Source organism: Cavia porcellus, unplaced genomic scaffold (genome assembly GCF_034190915.1).
Source record: "Cavia porcellus strain 051 isolate PalLab524CR breed Dunkin Hartley unplaced genomic scaffold, mCavPor4.1 scaffold_12, whole genome shotgun sequence".
Taxonomy (NCBI): Eukaryota; Metazoa; Chordata; class Mammalia; order Rodentia; family Caviidae; genus Cavia; species Cavia porcellus.
The window spans coordinates 61,873,890-61,890,258 of record NW_026947495.1 but is presented as its reverse complement, the minus strand read 5'-3'; the positions used below and the strand labels follow the sequence as shown (position 1 = coordinate 61,890,258).

At 35.4% G+C, this 16,369-nt stretch overlaps 1 protein-coding gene across 1 annotated transcript in view; it reads left to right on the top strand.

Annotated features, from left to right (window-relative positions):
- Positions 1-15,500, top strand: part of Cir1 (corepressor interacting with RBPJ, CIR1) — a 33,800-nt gene extending 18,300 nt beyond the window's left edge. Inside the window, exons 8-10 of the mRNA XM_063259327.1 lie at positions 11,636-11,742; positions 12,618-12,703; positions 14,185-15,500. Of these exons, the coding sequence (XP_063115397.1) occupies positions 11,636-11,742; positions 12,618-12,703; positions 14,185-14,872 (881 nt within the window). The 3' untranslated portion in view covers positions 14,873-15,500. The remainder of the gene's footprint in view (positions 1-11,635; positions 11,743-12,617; positions 12,704-14,184) is intronic.
- The last annotated feature ends 869 nt before the right edge of the window (positions 15,501-16,369 follow it).

Genomic DNA, 16,369 nt, shown 5'->3' with positions numbered 1-16,369 from the left:
CTGGTTAGAAGCATTCCACTTCTGCTGCTTCTGTAAATGTAATTTATGATTGTGTGCCTTTTCTTCTTCAGCCTCATGATGTGATAGATTATATTACCTGATTTTCAAATGTCAAACCAGCCTTGTATGTATGGATTCAGTCACACTTACTTGTGAGATATAATTCCTTTTTATACATTGTTGGATTCAACTTGCAAATATTTTTGTTAAGGGTATTTACATCTGTGTATGTGAAAGATTCTGGTCTCTGGTCTGCAATTTTCTTGTACTGTCTGTGTTTGGTTTTGGTACCATATTAGAATAATATGTCTCATAGAATGAGTTAGAGAATATTCATTCCCTCTGCTTCTATTTTCTAGATGTTACAGATTATTAATATAATTTCTTCTTTAAATGTTTGTTAGTATTGACCATCCGGGCCTAAAGCTTTTTATTTTGAAAAGTTATTAGTTGTTGATTGATTTTCTTTAATAGAAGCCTATTCAAATTATTTTGCTATTTGAAGTTTTGGTAAATGTCTTCCAAGGAATTGATCTGTTTCATGTAAATTAAATTCAAGGGCAGGGAGTTGTTGTTTATTGTATCCCCTTCCTGCCTGTCCACTGCCCACGAGATCCATAGTGATGGCCTTTCTTCCATTTTTGACATTAGTAATTTGTGTCCTCTCTCCTACTGTGATTATCTAGGCTAAAGCTTTATCAGTCTGATTTTTAAAGAACCAACTTTCAGTGTAGTTGATTTTTTCTGTCTTATTTTTTCTTGTTTTTTTTATTATTTTCTTCTTTGAATTTAAGTTACTCCTTATTGGTTCTCTGATTTAAATAATTGTTTAAATTAGTAAATATTAAATAATTGTTTAGGGGTTTGTTTCCTGTGATGTTGTTGACCGAAGTCAGAGCTTCAAGCATGGTAGGCAAGCACTCTACTTCTGAGCTATACTTGTAGCACTAGAAATTGGTTCTAAATCTTTTCTTATACATGCATTCAGTGCTGCAGATTTCTCTCTTAACTTTTTTTTTTTTTTTTTTTTAATTGGTACCGGGGATCGAACTCATGACTGCCTGTTTGCAAGGCAGGTGCTTATGCCGCTGAACTAAATCCCCAACCCAACATATTTTTTCTTTATACTACAAATTTAGATAAGTTTTTTATTATGTCTTATTAGTATGTGTTAATGTTACATGATTATGTGATTTATTTTGGGACATTGGGACATCCTTTTAGCATATCTTAATAAGTTTTAATCATGTTTCTTTTCTTTCCTCCCTTCTCCAGTTTATCCCCACCCCTATCTCCCCAATATGGAAATCAGTATAAAGATTCCTCAAAAGACTACACATAAAAATATAATTTTTCCGAGCCATACCTCCTTTGAGTATAGTCTCAAAAGAATTAAGCACTGTGTACTACAATGATACATACATACCCATGTATATAGAAGCACAAATTTTAAAAGGATTTGTCAAAAGTTTTACAGGTAACATGCCTTCAAAAGACTGCCCTCACTGGGACACCAGGTACCAACATGGAAGTTCCTGCCACTCACCAAACTTGATCAAATTCAAGGATTCCTTCTACTCCCTGACTGACTAGACTCATTAGACTGACTCACAGAACTCAGGAAAACACTGTACTTATGATTATAGTTTTTTTTATACCAACAAGGATACAAGTCAGGACCAACCAAAAAAAGAGATACAAAGGACGGAGTCTAGGAAGTTCCCCAAAACACAACTTCTGGTGTCTTCACCCCATGATTTTAAGACCTAGCACCCTTTTTGTGCATCAGTATGCACAGAACATTATTACAGGAAAACTTGCCCAGGCTGACCAAAGTTTAGGTTGGGGCTTATGGGTGAATGATTGAGTCATTGGCCATGTGACTGAACTCAACCTCTAATCCTTCTCTCTCCTCAGAGAGCTGCTATCTCACGGCTCAATTGCAGTTCTCTAACTATGATCACATGGTTTATCTTTCTGGTGTGGCCAGCCACTACTTTGAGTCATCTCCTTCACATAAACTGTATAGGAGTTCACCAGGAGTCACCTCATTAACACAGTGAATAACAAAGACACTCCTTTCACTTGGGAAATTTCAAGGATTTAGAGGCCTCCTTGGAAATGGAGACAGAGCCCAGCCAAATTCATCATTATACAACAGTTGTATTTTTTTCTTTATTGCCTTCCCTTTTACACCTTGTCCCAGTCTTTTTGTCCCAGAGAGAATGACCTCAGCCAAAGCAACGACTCAGATCACACCTATCTTTATTGTAACTAACCCACTGTGCGCCATTTTGAGTTGACTTTTGGATATCTTAAGAAATTTTTGATGTGCTATAAAGTTTGGGGTTTTTTGCATATGATATCCAGTTGTTCCAGTATATTTATTGAAGGTACAGTCCTTTCTCCACTTAATTGCTTTTGCATCTTTGCCAGAAATCAGTTGTCTTGGTATGTGGGTATCTGTTTGGGGACTTCAATTGGTATGTTGGTGGTTTATCTATCTTGGTATCAGTGCTTTTCTGTCATGATTGGTATAACTTTGTGGTAAGTTGTGGGATTGGGGAGGATTGGAACTCTTAATTTTGTTCCTTTATCAGAGTTGTTTAGACTATTCTGAGTCTTTTGTATTTCTACAGAAATACAAGAATCAAAATACTAATTTTTATAAAAAATGATGGCATTTTGATACAGAATTGTTTTCTGATCTTTATTATTTTATTCTGTTTGTTTTTGGCTTTATTCTGTCTTTAATTTCTAATTTCTTAAGGAAAGATATGAGGCTATCTCATAACTTTTTTCTTTTCTAATAAATGTAGTTGGTGTTAAAAAAATACTTTTTTCTGTCTCCTGAGACTTGTTTGGGGTATGTGCTATTTATAACTCTTGTTTATTAATCTCTAAATATTTTGGTATTTTCCACTTTCTGTTACTGATTTCTAGTTTGATTACATTGTAGTCTGAGAGCATGTGATGTTTGATTTCTGTTATTTTACATTTCTTAAGGTATGTTGTATAACCAGAATTCAGTGCATGTTCCATGTGAGTTTAGTGAGGAGAATGTATATATTCTGCTGTTGTTACATGAAGAATTGCTTTAATGTCAACTAGATCCATCTGATGGATCAGTTCAGTGTATCTTGTTTTTCTGCTTGCTGAGTCTATCACTGATACAAGGATGTTAACGTTACCAATAATAGTGAGTTTGCCTGTTTCTAAAAAAACATTATCAGCGATCTCTGGTACAAAAAAAAAATCAGTTTTTGCCTCATGTTTTGATACTGTGTTGACAGGCACATAAACATTTGAGATATTGTCTTAGAGAATTGATCCCCTTACTGTTATACAGTGCCTCTTTAATCTTGATAATTATCCTTGCTTTGAAATCTGCTTGTGCAAAATTAATACAGATACTCCAACTTTGTTAACTTTTTTAGCATGATGTATCTTTCTCCATCCTTTTACTTTTTGTTGTTGTGCTGTTGGCGCTAGAGATTGAACTTGGCCTCACACAGGGTAGGTAAGTGCTTTATCCCTGAGCTACATCCTCAGTCCCATCCTTTTACTTTCAGTCTGAGTCATTATCTTTAAATATGATTTCTTACAAATAACAGTTTAGTCTTGTTTTAAATCCATTGTAATTGTCTTTTAATCAGTATTCGAGGGCATTTATAATAAAAGTAACAAGTGTCCAGCACTCAAGGCTAAGGCATGAAGATCACTGTGAAACCCTGGCTCAGAAACCTAAATGAGTAAATAAATGTGATGATTGATCTAGTTTAACAAAAAGATACCATATTTGTAATTGTTTTCTACTCATTGCTTCATTTTTGTCTGTTTTCCTGTTTCTGCTGGTTTTAATTGAACATTTTATGGTTTCATTATTCTGTCAACATTTAGTTATACTTTTTTAAAATTTTTTTCACTTGGTTGTCCTACAGTTTGCAAAATAACATTTGTAACTAATCTAATCCATTTTTAGATATCACTGTGCACTTTCATGAGCTAAAACAAGTAACCTGGGCTGGGATGCTGACTAATCAGCACTTGTTTAGTATGCGTGAGGCCCCTGATTTGATACTCAGCGCACACACGCGCACACACACAGCCTAATCCCAATTATTGTGTATCAGTTCTTCTCTTTCCCTTATAATATTGCTATCATAATTTTTTTCTTTCCATAACCTAAATCATATAATATGTTGTTGATATCATTTTGAGTGAAAGGAAAAATGGTTGTCTTTTAGGTTAGTTAAAAACATGAAAGTCAAAAAAAAAAAAAAAAACATGAAAGTCAGACGTGGTAGGTGTGCACCTATAATCCCAGTACTTGGGAGGCTGAAGCAGGAGGATTGATGCAAGTTCAAGGCCAACCTGGGCTACATAATGAGTTCAAGGCCAGGCTGAAGTACATAGTGAGACCCTGTCTCAAAAAAAAAAAAAGAAAGAAAGGGAAAAATGGGCTGGGAGTAGCTCAGTGGTTGCATGCTTGTTTAGCATGCCTGAGGATGTGGGTTTAATCCCTAACACTACAAAAAAAAAATGTTTCATTTACTTCTATTTCTATGGTATTAGAGTTTGAGGCCAGAGCCTTCTTACTGAACTCTGTCCCCTAGCCTTCTTTTTTGTCTGAGGTCTTTATAATAAGTCTTCCTGTACTTTTTTGAGAGGGAAGGGTTGGTAACTGGGGATCATACTCATGATCTTGTGCTTGCCAGGCAGGCATTGTGAGAAAGCACTGACTTACATCCTTTTTACTAAATTTTAGTTTTAGACAGGGTCTTGCTACGTTGCCTAGGCTGGCCTTGAATTTGCCTCAGCCTCCTGAGCATCTATAACTGCAGGGGTACACCATACCCATGCTCAAGTTCTTCATATATACATATATTGAACTGATACCCAGAACTTGTAAGAACAACATAAAAAGTAAACTGGAAGTTAAAAGAGTGTCACTAGATATACTAGACACATGCAAGTTGCCTTTTGTTTTCATTATGTAAGTCTGAGTTCCAGACATACCACAAATAGCTAAGATGATGGTAAGCACTTTGTGTTTCACGTATCTCTACCTAATCTTGCTTATATCCTAGCTTTCAGTGTATTCAAACACTGAAAATGAATAAGTAGTGTAAGGAGAGTTTTGGCTTATTGTTTTTGGTGGTGCTGGGATAAAACCCAGGGTCTCACACACTAGGCAGGAGCTCTTCTGTTGAGCTCTATCCCTATCCCTAAGGAAAGTCTCATTGTATGTTTGTTGGAAACATTAGTGTATCAGTGCTGTTTTCCTTGCTTAATTTTCCCTCAGTTTTAATTTTTCTCAAAGGACATTGTGCTGAGCTGTGGTACTGACAGAAGGCTCCTGCAGCAAGAGCTTCCACGTCAGCCCTCAGGCCCACCATCATTGCCATTCATGTTTGAAGCTTGGGAACATGTTTGGGAAGTTTACCAAAATACTTGTTTACTCATAGGCTTTGCTAAAAAGACCTAGGAGTATGACAGGTCTTTATAGAAAGAAAGATGGTGAACTCGGTTTCTCTTCTAGCAATCCTACCTAAATCTGTTGTGGAGCTCCATAGACAACTGCTTAAAAAGGCAATACCAGCATAGCTATGAAGATAGCTCTACAACTGACAGCAAGTTTTATTTTTTCTTTAAGTCTTCAAGTGTAATCTCACTGAAAATGCATTTCTCATTAATGCTAAACTCCAGTAGGCAGTGTCCTAGTCTGTTTTCTCTTGCTGTAATAGGATACCTGAGGTTAGGTCACTTATAACAAATAGATGTTTATTTTGGCTCATGATTCCAGAGGCTGAGAAGTCCAAGCAACAGCATGACACTGAAATCTAGTTGGCTTGTTGGTAAGGACTTAAGCTGCTTCAGTTCGGAAAGGAGAAGAGCAAGAGTGAGCTGTACTCACATTTCAGACACAAGGGTGACTGCACTTTATAACTCATGCTCACTCAGTCCAGCCCCACAAGAGGATGAGAAAGAGAACTCTCACTCCTTTCTTCTACAGATGGCAGTAATCCATGGGGAGCTTCATGAAATAAATACTCCTTTTAAAGGTCCCACTCAGTCTCAACACCATAACATGGGAGGATCAAACTTCAGCATGAGTTTTGGTGGGGACAAGCTATATTCAGGCCAGAGAAGACAGATACTACAACTAATAAATAAATCAGCTTCAAAATAAACAAGAGAAGTTACAGCAAGTGTAAGGCTATGAGTTCGATCTCCGTATCAAAAAAAAAAAAAAAAAGTGAGGTTATATACCATTTCTTTCTTTTATAATATATAGTTGATCTTAGTTGCTTATAAAGTAATTGTGGCTGATTATCCTTTTATACATAGATGATTTTATGTTGCTAAATTTCTTTATGCAAGAGGAAGCTGGTTAGGTGAAAAGAAATATTAGCTTATTAAAGGAATTATTCAGTAAAACTTGTCAAATCAGAGTGTCAAAATGATGCTTTTGTTTTTAATTTAAAGAATAAAAAACCAAATAGAAAAAGGGTGGAGATAATGCATAATTTAAAAAAAATAAACAGCAAGAAATCACTAGTTGATAATTACATATTGCCCTCTTACAAATAGTTGTTCAGGTTACAAAAGTGAAGCATACAAAGCGGACATTCAAACAGTGAGACTGCAAACAGTTCTGTTCAACTATCCAAAAAAAAGTAGTTAATATGGTTATCAATTCTATACACTTAAACATACATTCATTTGGGGGCTGGGGATTTAGCTCAGCCGGCAGTTGTGAGTTTGATCCCTGGTACCGATTTAAAAAAAAAAAAATACATTCATTTGTATCCTTTAGAGCACTTGCTTTTCCTCTTTTTTATAATAGCAGTTACACTTTGAATTTTATTACTCCTACAATTATTATTACTTTTTACATTAGAGACACAATGTGATATTTATAAATATGATCCTTATATATTTCACTAATGAGGATAGCCTCAAGTTGTCTCTATTTACCTATGAAGGCCTCAAGATCATCCTTTTTATAGCTGAGTAGTATTCCATTGTATACAAATACCACATCTTTTTCATCCATTCTGTGGGTGATGGGCATCTTGGTTGTTTCCAAGATTTAGCTATTACAAATTGTGCTGTTATGAACATAGGTGCACATATATTGTTGTGATATGACCTTTTCAGTTTTTCTGGGAAAATACGCAGGAGGGGAATAGCTGGATTGAATGGAACTAAACTGATGCTCTTGATTAGTACTTTAAATTGTAAGTAATTACCAATCGTCATTTCAAACTATTTATAAATATTATAATTTAGCAATTTGTTATGAAAGTAACTGTAGAAATTATACTGATGTGAACAAAATTACAGTCCTATTCCATCAGCAAATGCCTCTCCATGTTAAAGGCATGTGTAGAGTTGGTGGAGGCTGCAAGGCCTGTAATCTCAAAGGATTATTACTATCTCCAGTCAGGGTCATAACTCTTTTTCATGTGACTATTCCTATTAAACAGCATTGTGTCCACTCAGGGTCTGCCCACTGTAAGTAATTAGTTTGTGTTTACATGAGGAAAAGAAAATGAAGTTTAGTCCACCTAGTAAATATTAATTTTTCTACCCAAGTTAAAGTTAATGAACTTGCTGTATTCTGCTTAATTAGAATGCTTTGGTTTTGTAAGTCCTACAAGTATTTGAAAATTAAACTCAGTTCTACTTTTCTGCTGGAAATTACCAAGTTTTCAGAAACAGAATATCTTAGATTTATATTTTATGATATAAACTTATAATTTATGTTTTTGCTATGAGTAAATTTCTCCAAAATTAATCTTGAAAGTGAAAACTAAGTTATCTCAGTGTTGTAGTGAGACAAAATAATAAATGCTGAATAATACACATGGCTTTAAAAAATCATTTTCTGTGTCATATAGTAGGGATACATAAGCTCATAGTTAAAATTAGTTACAGTGAGAGTCTACAGTACCACGGTCACCCAGTGATTACTATTGACTGACAATATAATTACATTTTAAAGTAAAATGCAGTGGTTTTAAGTACTGAAAATACCATGTGTAACCTTTTTTTTTTTTTTTTTTTTTTTTTTTTTTTTTTTTTAAAGAAAAATGCACTGGGATTGAATTTGACAAATGTATACCTGGTAACTGACATCCCTGACAAGGCAATGTATTGTCCTCACCCTTGAAAATACCCATCTATCCCTTTCCAGTCTACCTCCTCCACTAACCCTAACTACTTTCTAACCCCATACTGTTGTGGTTTAGATCTCAAATATCACCCCAAAGTCCCATGTCTCTGGAAGGTGACTGGATTATGTGGTCACTGTGCTCCTTTGTGGGTCCATCCATTGATGAATTCATAGCTGGATATACTGGCTGGTGGTGGGTCACTGTGGGTGAGACCCAGAGAAATACATTCTTATTCCAGTCCCTCCCTCCTTTCTCTGCTCCCTGGCTGCCATGGGTTGAGCATCTTCCCACAGCTGTGTCCCTCTGCTATCCTGTTTCTCCCTGGGAGCTGGCCAACCAGGACTGAATCTGTGAGCCAAATAAGGCTCTCCTCCTTTACATTGTGGGCGTTGGATTTTGTCCCAGTAGCAGAACAGTGACTAAGACATTGTACATGAATTTTATAAATGAACCATACAATATGTTTTTTTTCCCCCTCTCCCTTCATGTTTTTGAGGTTCATGGATGCAGAACTTTGCAAGAGCATTCGTATTTCTATAACTTGTTTAAAATGTGTACTAACTTTCAACACTTTGTTAGAACACGGATGATTTTTCTTCTCTAGGGTATGAATTAACTTCATATTTTTCATATGTATTACCATTGAAATACTTGATATAAAAATTAAGGTGAAATCATAAATAATAAAGACAATCAAAAAGTCCAGATATATTCTGTAAGACAATGTTTTTATTAAATGGTAAGTTTTACTGGCATGCAATAAAGGCAGATTCATATTTCCTTGCCTTTTTGTATTTTTCAGACACACAAACTAAAATGAACTGTTTAGTTTTCCTGTACATTGTATGTTTTAATAGAGACCAATTAGCTGTTTTCAGTATGAACTTAGGATAAGGGCAGCAAGAAACCCTATTGTTTCTAGCCTCCTCTAAGATGAACTGGCAGTGTGTCAGGGAAATTCTCAGGATAGAGCAGTTTTATTACAATTCAGTACAATTGGTTCTTGCATAACCTTTAGAAAATCATACATAAAACATTCTTATCTGTATAAATAAAAATCACCCACACACTATATTAATAGCTTTGTTCACTTTTTTCCTGGGACTTAGGCTGCATGTTCCTACTGCACCCCTTTTATAGTCTTTTTTAAAGACAACTTACATACACTTTCTTGAAAGCAAAATGGTATGGTAACATTAGGCACTAAATATAAATGTTAGATAATGCTTGATAATTTCTACTATACATAGATCTTCCTCAATAATATAATAAAATTAGTATCTAAACTGTCCTTTTTATTTAGCAACAAGGAATACAATAATACCTCAGGTCAGGAATTCTTCAAACAATTTGATTCTCAAAAGTATTTGAGAAACTCCATTTACAAACCCACAACACAACCACAGCCATGTTCCCCACATGAACCCAAATGCAGCCATCTTCCCCAAAATCATAAAACAAATTACGTTCATGATTAAGGCACCACTGTAGTTTATTTAAAGTTGCTTTAACCTTAGGGGGGAAAAAAAAAGAAAACTTTACTGTTGTGGAAATGATAATCATAGCTTATTTGTGATAATATTTGGGAGTTTTATTTATTTTAGGGGCGCTGAGGATTGAATCTAAGATCTCAAACGTCACTAGCCAAGTACTCCACCACTGAACTACATTCTCAGCCCAGAGGCTTGGTTTTAAAGTACAATTTTTAAGGTTATGTGCCTGTTACTATGCAATAGATACATACTGAAAAAGTTACAAGAACAGATAAGTAAAAGTCTCAGCCTTTTTCCTTAGCTAAGGAATATGTTTTGGAGTTGTCATGTTTCTGAATCTAAACTTTAGAAGACTTTCCATACATTTTCTCCCAAAATATGTGGCATAAAATACTACTGAAAGTTGTTGACAAGGAAATGTAGTTTTGACAATTCAGAAGACACGTTTTACTTTATAAAAATGTTGCTATGTGTGAATTTTGAGAAGCCACCAAAGCAAATGTACTGTTACCTGCTCCCTCCCCACTTTTTGTTTGCAGTGCTGGGGATCTAAGTTTGGACCCACAACCCCAGCCTTGCTGTTCATTTAAAGCTTTTAATGATATCATTTTTATTCCACTTAGAGACCACTAATACTAATATTTAAAATTTAGTTTTTGTTTAAGATTATTTTATCAATATCTACAACCAAATAGGTGTTAAAGGGTCTTTAAACTTCCCATGGGAATTAAATATAACTGCCTATATACCAATTACAGGCTGTTTTTCCTATCATTTCAAACATTCAGTTGTTCTTGGTAATACAGTATGAGTAGAATGTTAAAGTCTAGAGAGTTCAATATGATAATAACCTAAACCTAAACTTTTCCCAATTTTTTTCCCTACCAAAGCTGCTATTGACAAGTGAACAGATTTGCAATGATTGCCTTTTGCTTTCCATGGGAATACGTAGGTAAACATGCAGACATTGTTTCTGAGTGCTCCTGTCTCCTGCTTCCTGTTATGAAGTCCTTGTCAGCACTAACTTTATTTCTCCTCACAGTATAGATTCATGGTTCAGAGTAGCTATTTTATGCTATGTAGATGATTTAGGCCAGAAACTTTAAATAGCTATGATGAAATGTCAGTTAGTTTGCTACGTACCTACAGAGAAAACAAAGTGAAACAGGAATACTGAAAAGGAGAAATAAGCCTTACATTTGAGAAAAGGGGGCAAATGTTTTAAGTATTTTTCTACTTTGTTGATCCATATCATGGAACCAGAAAGGTAACTTATATAGTTTGAGATTTTGCACAAGTGGAAACAGCAGCTTGTGAAACACATACACCTGTAACAAATATATACACCTGTAACCAATCTATAAGTTGCTTGTCCCCCAACCCCAAACTAATACAACACTAACTCAAAACTTCAAGATCTAGTGAGGGTGTGTGCATGTGTATGATTAGTGTTTGATGGTGACACAGAGGTGTGTGTGTGTGTGTATACATGCTTGTTGATAATGCCAAGCACATGGCAATGATTCAGTACCATATTAGTATTTAATAAACAAGAGTGAGGAATTCTGAATTGCAAACTAGTATAATAAATTACATATGTATCTTAAAAGTAAGTGAATTCTGAGAAAACTGTTAAAAGTTTAATTTGTTTTTTTGGTCATTTTTCATTTTATACTAAAAACCTCCAACCAGCTACATCTAAATGTATCTTTTTCAACATGACAAAGTTACATAAGAGGAGAATCCCCTTGCACGTAAAGAAAAATGCAATTATTTTCTATTCTGAATCTCCAGACTGCTGTTTTAGAAAATCATATCTGATTATTTGCTCAGCAGAAGATTATTGAGTTGATTTAGCTGCAATTTTACTTAACAAAGCTTCAACTACATTCCTACTGTGGAGTCCGAGAAGGTAGCGAGATAGAAATGATACATTCAAACTGTGATTTTTGTGAACAGGGCCATCGATGCACCCCTCGGAGCTAATAGCGGAGATGAGAAACAGTGGGTTTGCACTGAAACGAAATGTACTGGGGAGAAACTTGACCGCAAATGATCCATCACAGGTAATGATCTTCTTATCAGTAAGCTGAAAATGTCTACAAATCTAAATGTGATTGCTTGAGAATTGCTGCTTAATGTTTTCCAATATGCATATATCCATAGGAAAGTAAGATGGCAAAGAAGATGCCTAAAATGTGTTTTGATTTTGCCTCTTTATTAAATGAGAAATTGTTTGTAAACCTGTATTTTAATAAATGAAATAGTTCCTGTGGGATTATGTGAATAAAATATCTAACTGAACTAGTGGTAAAATTGTTTTTTTGTTCCTACTTACACCTGAAGTAACATTAAACTGAACCAATAGAAAGTCCAGTATATAGAAGTAAACTAAACTAAAAATTATAGAAAATATTTTAAACTTTAATTTATTAAATTGATCATAGCTCCAGAAAGTAATTGTTTGAATTAGATAACATAGTATTGTAAAGGCCCAAATTGTGGCTGTCTTAACCTTCTCATGATAATTTTCCTTGTTTTGTTTTGTGGCAGTGTTGGGAATCAAAGCCAAGGCCTTGCACATGCTAAGCAAGCTTTCTGCCACTGAGCTATACTCCCAGCCCCTCATTCTTGGCTTCATCTATATTTCATTAAATTAAAAATAAAAGTATTAATTAGCAAAGGTTTAAATTGAAGGGATAGATTATATCTGCATTTTTCTGTCTTCCTCTTCTTGGTGAAGTCCCTGACGATGGTACAGCAGTTGTGCTAACCCCTAAGATCCACCATAGCAAGTAGACCTCCCACCTCCCGGTCAAAAATATCACAGTCACCTGTAGTATATCCCTAATAGAAAACTTCTTGTTTATACATTTTTTTTCCTTTCTGACAACTAACTTATCTAAAATCTAGCAATTGAATGATATTTTTGTTCATGCAGGAGTATGTTGCAAGTGAGGGTGAAGAAGATCCAGAAGTTGAATTCTTAAAGTCACTAACAACCAAACAAAAACAGAAACTTCTCAGGTAATTAACAATAAGCATACATTTAGTGGATTGTTTTTCTTTACATTTCATCTTGGTGTCATGCTCAGCTCTAACCCTAAGAGCTCTTAATGATTGTTTTCCGGGAGGTCTGGGAACCGAACCTAAGATCTTGTGGATGCTGAGTGAGGCAAGTGAGCTACAGTCCCAGCCCTCTTAAGAGTTCGCAAAGGTTAAATCATTTATCACATTTATTGACTTTTCAGTTATAATAATACAATTTTGTCCATCTTCTCAGTAGCATGAAAATGAATATGATTGTGTACTTGAATTATGCCAAAAAAATTGTTGGTGCTTTTTAGAACAGTTAAGTTGGAAACACTTACTTGTATTTAGGTTTTACTTTTCATAATAAATTTATGTATATATGTGTATCTTTATACACAGTTTATTCTTAGAAAATATTTTGCCCATGTATTTTTATGTTTTGTAAACTTTTATGGGGAGTGCTGAAACAAAGATAAACATAAAATTTATTACACTACCTCTATATTTAAAAATCAGGAAATCTCTGTAGAGTCCAATAGAGGGAGCTCGTGATATTTTTAGCATTTGAAGTTTTGAGAACAGCTGGACAGAACCCAATGAAAATGATTTAATTTCAGACTAATGCAAACATAATATATAAACAAATTGCTCTTCTGAGAATGTGAAGTAGAATTTCAGAATGCTATAATTAAATTAACACTAATGGGCTGGAGGTTTAGCTCAGCGGTACAGATGCCTTCTTTGCAAGTGTGAGGTCATGAGTTTGATCTCTGGTACCAAAAAAACTTAACACTAATAAAATGTAAAACTAAACAGTTGTTGAAACCTGGTATAAACCTCATTGGCTGTAATATAATATTTCTATATTTTATGTGTTTATGTGGTGCTGAAGATTGAACCTAGGGCTTTCACACTAAGGTATAGCCCCAGCCTTTTTTTTTTTTTGGAGATGGGTTTTGATAAGTTACTGAGTTGCTTTCACTGAGCTTAAACTTGTGATCCCCCTGCCTCAGCCCCCCAAAGTGCTGAGACTATAGGCATGCACTAACACACCTAACCAGTGTTTCCATACTTTAGAATAGCATGTACACAAAGTTAATTTTTCATGATTACAGGTAGGTATGTGAATTTAAATAGATCCAACTATGTTACAAACATTTTATAGACTTTAGATGAGAATAACCATTTACTTAGAATGTGAAATAATTTCAAATTTACTTAGAATTTTTTTAAGTCATTACTATTGATAAAGTGTAGTCAGGGAATTAGCTTAATGCATTTAATTTTTTGCCTAAACTAAGCATATACATTCCTTGAATAATTTAAAAAAGTAATTTCATTTGATAAAATAAAAAATATATTCTTAAATAGTTACCATTTTCAGTAGCTTCTAAGAAAATACAGTGTCTGTTGACAGTTTTATAGTTGTTGATAAAAAGACTTTCTCACAGTTTGTTACTGTTTCTCAATTATAGGAAATTGGACAGACTAGAAAAGAAAAATAAGAAAAAGAAAAAAGACAGAAAAAATAAAAAGTTACACAAGCCCAAAAGTAAACACAAAAAACATAAACACAGATCTTCCTCCTCCTCCTCCTCTTCCTCCTCTTCCTCCTCCTCTTCCTCCTCTTCCTCTTCTGAGACTTCAGAAAGCAGTAGTGAGAGTGACAGCAGAGGAAAGAAAATAGAAAAGAAGAAGAAAAAGAAGCACAAGTGTTTAGGAGGTAAGAACAGTGCCTCTGAAGAGAAGAAGTCTAAGAAGAGAAAACTTTATGAAGAGCCCTCAAGCAGTGACAGTACCAAGAAAAAAGCCAGCGAAATGCCTCGCTTTATAAAACCGGAGAGTTGTGGGGAGAAGAGCAGCAGATGGAGCCGTGCTGATTCTGAGCAGAGGCCCAGAAGCCGCGGTCACAGCGCGGAGAGGGGAGGAGCTGAAGGAAGCCAGGGCAGCAGTGGAGGCCATAGCTGTAGCCGGGAGGAGCGGAGGAGAAGAAGCCGGAGTCCGGCTGGGGCTGGGGCTGGGGCCGAGCAGAGGGCGATGAGGAAACGGTCCCAGCGGAGTCCCAGTGGAGAGCCGAAAAGAAGAAATGACGCCGGGAGCCGCGGCTCAGATAGCTGCAGAGCAGAAGGGACACACCGAGGGCGCTGGGGAGATGAGCGCTAGAGGGACGCGGGAGCGAAGAGACTGTGTGGCCGTCACCTGCAGATGAAAGGTCGCGGCTTCCTTATTGATACCTTCAGCAAGGGCTAAAGGGTGTACTGCTGTCCTTCTAATAAAAAAAACACTATTTTAATTTCCCAGCTGTGTAAACTATTTCAGTAACTGTTGGAAAATATTTCTTGTGCCCTGTACCAGATTTTTTAAAACCCGTGTAACTCTGTGACTTATTTTTGTTCAAAGAATGACAGTACATTAGTTATAATGTAATTTTTTTCCTATTGTCAATTCAAATTTGTTATTTTAAAGTTTGGATTTGCTTGAAGCAAAATGTGATAGTTGAAATTCATTAGTGTGAATTAAACTGGACTTTTATCAATATTCCTTTGAGACTTAAAGTTCAGGTGTGGTATTCTACAGAGTAACCTGTTTACATGTGGATGTTCTGTTTTAACAGTTGTGGATATCAGAATTCTCTCACAGGTCTCACAAGGCTCAAATCAAGGTATCATCAGCCTTGTGTTCCTTCTAGAGGCTTGAAGAAAAATCTTATTTGCTTGCCTATTTCAGCTTTTGGCCTTCCTTGGCTCCTCTACCTCCATCTTCAAAAATAAAGGGCAGTCAAATCCTCAAATCTAATCAGACACTTTGATATTCTATATCCTTCTCTACTTTTTAAGAACCCTTGTGATTATAGCAGGTCCACTTAAGAATCCAGAATAATCTTCCTGTGTTAAGACCAACTGATTAACAACCTTAATTCTCCTTTTCCATGCAAATGGAAATTAACATCCCATTTACATCCATATTCACCAGTTCCAAGGGTCAGGATGTGTACATCAGAGGGGGACCCTTCTGCCTACCATGGAGAGCCTTTCTACCTCTGAGAAACATGTATTCCAAGGCTTTGCTTCAAGGTTAAGCATTTATATAATTTATCAATGAGACAATATGAACTATTTTGATGTATTTCATGAGTATAAAGAGTATTTTTTCATGTGTTCAAACATGGAAATGCAGTACAGTAAAGGAAAAAGTAAAGAGAAGTCAATGCAGACTCTAACATGCGATTCCAAAAAACATTTCACAACATGGACACTTTATTATTAGGGTCTTGCTTTTTAAAAAAAAAATCTGTTAATATGAAAAAATTAGATGATTTCTATTGTCAACAGTTGCAATTCTTTAAAGTTCTTTCAGAGAGTTTGCAATAGGAGTTAAAACCACTCTGTGTCATCTAAAATGTTTGTCTTGCCTAAGTATGTGCACAAAACAAAGCCCCTCTAATTTTTTAGAAGGTGTAAAATTAAAAGTATAGACTTTATTTAGATTAAGGAACTGGAGGAAAAGAGGTGCTTTGCATTCCTCTATATTCTTTAATAACTTACAGTGTACCTCACAGATCCCATTGCTTCCTCACTTAAAAGCGTGCATTTAAAATTGATAAAGACTAATTTACACCTTGAGTTCATCAGTGTTGCAGTAATTTTCTACCTTATGCCT